The 3,145-nt window shown below is 44.2% G+C and overlaps 1 protein-coding gene across 1 annotated transcript; it reads left to right on the forward strand.

Annotated features, from left to right (window-relative positions):
* Nucleotides 1-5: 5 nt before the first annotated feature.
* On the forward strand, nucleotides 6-2,579 carry LOC119344824 (the record flags this gene model as incomplete). Its single annotated transcript, XM_037615155.1, has 1 exon — nucleotides 6-2,579. A coding segment is annotated over one exon (2,562 nt), but the record flags the coding sequence as incomplete, so codon positions are not given.
* Between the last annotated feature and the right edge of the window lie 566 nt (nucleotides 2,580-3,145).

A 3,145-nucleotide genomic window follows, 5' to 3' on the forward strand; every position in this document is an offset into this window, starting at 1 on the left:
ACGATATATTGCACAACTTTTCGAAACTTGTCCATCTTCGCTACCTAAGGATCAAGGTGTTGTATTCGTACCACTGCCATCTTTCACCAAGTTCTTTGCTTAGATTGTATCATTTAGAGGTGATTGATATACAAAGTATGAATTCTCGTCGTGTTAGTTCAACAAGAAATATGAGCAACCTTGTAAAATTGCGTCATTTTCTTGTCTCGGAAGACGAGCTTACACTTCATTCTGATATTCATGGGGTGGGAAAACTGAAATTCCTCCAGGAATTAAGGAAATTTACAGTGGGAAAGGAGAGTGAGGGTTTTGAGCTGCGTCAGCTCGGGCCATTGAAAGAGATAGGATTACTTGGCATTTATAATCTTGAAAATGTGCAAAAAAAAGAGGAAGCAAAAGAAGCAAAACTGTTACAGAAGAACTACTTAAGAGAACTCATATTAGAATGGGATGTCAAGCGATCCAATAAAGATTCTGTAAAAGAAGAAAATGTTCTTGCAAGTCTTATACCACATAGCAATCTTCAAAAGTTGTGCATTAGAGGGCATGGGGGCCCTAACTGCCCAGCATGGCTATGTGAGAATCTCTCGGTTAAATGTTTGAAATCTCTTTGTCTAGATGGCATATCCTGGAAAAACCTTCCACCTCTAGGAGAGATGTGGATGGCTAATGGGCTTGGAGGAGAGTATCAGGCTTGTAGTGTCTCATCTTCAATCTTTCTTAATTTGAAAAGTTTAGAATTAAGGAACATATCTAGTTTGAAAAAATGGGTGGGGAGTGGAACTTGTCCTTTATTTTCTCACTTGGAAGTGCTCGGAATTGTAGATTGCTCTGAACTCATCGAGTTGCCATTTTCACACCCTCCTACTTGCTGTCAAGCACAGCGGGAGGAGAAAATAAGCTGGTTTCCTAAACTACGGGAGCTTGGTATTGTAGACTGCCCGAAACTAGTGTCGTTCCCTCCTATCCCTTGGCGGACTAGTGCTCTTTGCTCTGCTTACATAGCAAGAGTTGGATCGTGTTTTGAAGAGCTGATTTACTCGAGACATGAATTGGAATTAAATCTGGAGATTGAGGGAAGAGGTGGCCAGGGTGATGTGTTCTGGAGTGGGTTGAATTTCTCTAATCTAACTGATCTAGAAGAGTTGTGTATGAAAAATATCCCTTTCCTTCCATTGGAACACCTCCGAGTGCTAACATCTCTGAAGAAGATCGAGATTAATGATGCAAGCAGTTTCTTGGTGCCCGTCGAAGGTGCCGATGATGGCATATACCGGTTTCCAGTTGAAGACCTAGAGATTACCGGGTGCGATGTTAGTGGGAAAGAATTGACAGTGCTGCTCTCTTTCCTTCCCAACCTCTCAAAATTGAGAATATCTAGCTGTGACAGTATAACTGGGTTGGATGTGGCGGAGGGTGCGGAAACTGTTTCTGAAGAGCAGCAGGAGCAAGAGACAAGAGTCGGGGAGGAGGAAATAATATCAGCAGCGGCAGCAGAAGGCCTGCTGCTCTTGCCTCCTCAGCTACAGGAGTTGGAGATCATATATTGCGCAAACATGATCTTGCGCTCCAATCCACTTCACGACAAGGACCAGAAATCAGAAGACCTGGAAGAAGGAAGTGGAGGGGGACTCCAGCGTCTCCGCTCCCTCCGTGTGTTGGATGTATCCTACTGCCCCAAGTTCCTCTCCTGCTATTCTTCCTCCTCTGCTTTCCCTTTCCCGACCTGCCTGCAACACCTCACCCTAAGTGGCGCGATCTACATGGAGACCCTGCAACCCCTCTCAAACCTCAGCTCTCTCACGGAGTGTCAGTTATTATTTGAATTGAGGGGTTTAGATGGTTTGTGGCCTCTCCTCAGCCACGGTCGACTCACAAAATTAGCAATCGATTCTTACTCCGGGTTCGTTTTCTTCTTTGCATCGGATCCCTCGATCCTTACTCCACTTTCCAGGAACCCTCTTTATTTGTGGACGGGGAGCAACACAGGATTCCTTGTTGCGCCCATCTGCAGCCTCCTCTCTTCCACCCTCACCAAATTGTACCTCAGTTTGGATCAGGAGATGGAGCGCTTTACAAAGGAGCAAGAGGAGGCCCTCCAGCTCCTCACCTCCCTCGAGGAGCTGGAATTTTCAGCCTTGAAAAACGAGCGGCACTACCTCTGGAAGGTGCAGTGCCTCCCTGCAGGGCTAGACAAGCTTATCAACATCAAGAGACTAACGATCAATCAGTGTTCATCCATCCGGTCGCTGCCCAGCCTTCCGAGCTCTCTGCAGGAATTAGTGATTTACGACTGTTATGCACTCCAGTCGCTGCCAAACAGCCTCCCGAGTTCTCTGGAAATATTGAACATCTACAGCTGTAAAGCCATCAAGTCGCTGCCAGAGAGCCTCCCGAGTTCTCTGAAAATACTGAAGATCTCCGGCTGTAGGGCCATCAAGTCGCTGCCCAAGGATGGCCTTCCAAGTTCAATGCTAGAGTTAGATGTCAGCTTTAACGCGAACAGTGAAGAGCTAAGAAGGGAGTGCTGCAAGCTAAAAGGAACCATTCCGATAGTCAAAGTCTGACCAATTAATCCAAGGTATGTAACGAGCTAACACTTCCCTTTCTGTATATATATTATATATACTCGTCTACTTATTCCCAGTTCGTTTCCCTGCCTTTTCGATTCCTAACTTCGTAAGCGTCAAATTAATTCTTATTTGTTTTGTTTGGTTAATCACACTTGTTTCCATCTTAATAGCTCACTTGTTTTACTTTACTGTGCAGGCTCCTTCGAATTCTATATTCTTCTCGCCTCTTAGAATACTCTCTCCATCGTCAATTTGACGTTCTCAATTTGTATCTTCCATCCTGCAGTACAAACAACTGGTTAGTACATGCATCCTATAAGTAATCAACCACTGCCATGATATTGTTTTGAAAACCTGGAGCAGCTTTTCCTTCACATGCTGATTTTTGATGGAAAATTCGTGCGTTCAACCAGTACGTACTGTGATTATTCTTTTCTGGCAGATTCATGTGCCATCAACTCATTATGATTACTGAGTATTATAATTCAGTCTGAACAAACAATTCACTATTTGAATCCATCCATAATTCCCACTATTGTTTCCCCAGTTCGGTTTATGTTATAAAAAAAAAA

The sequence above is a fragment of the Triticum dicoccoides genome, unplaced genomic scaffold (genome assembly GCF_002162155.2).
Source record: "Triticum dicoccoides isolate Atlit2015 ecotype Zavitan unplaced genomic scaffold, WEW_v2.0 scaffold188709, whole genome shotgun sequence".
Lineage (NCBI taxonomy): Eukaryota > Viridiplantae > Streptophyta > Magnoliopsida > Poales > Poaceae > Triticum > Triticum dicoccoides.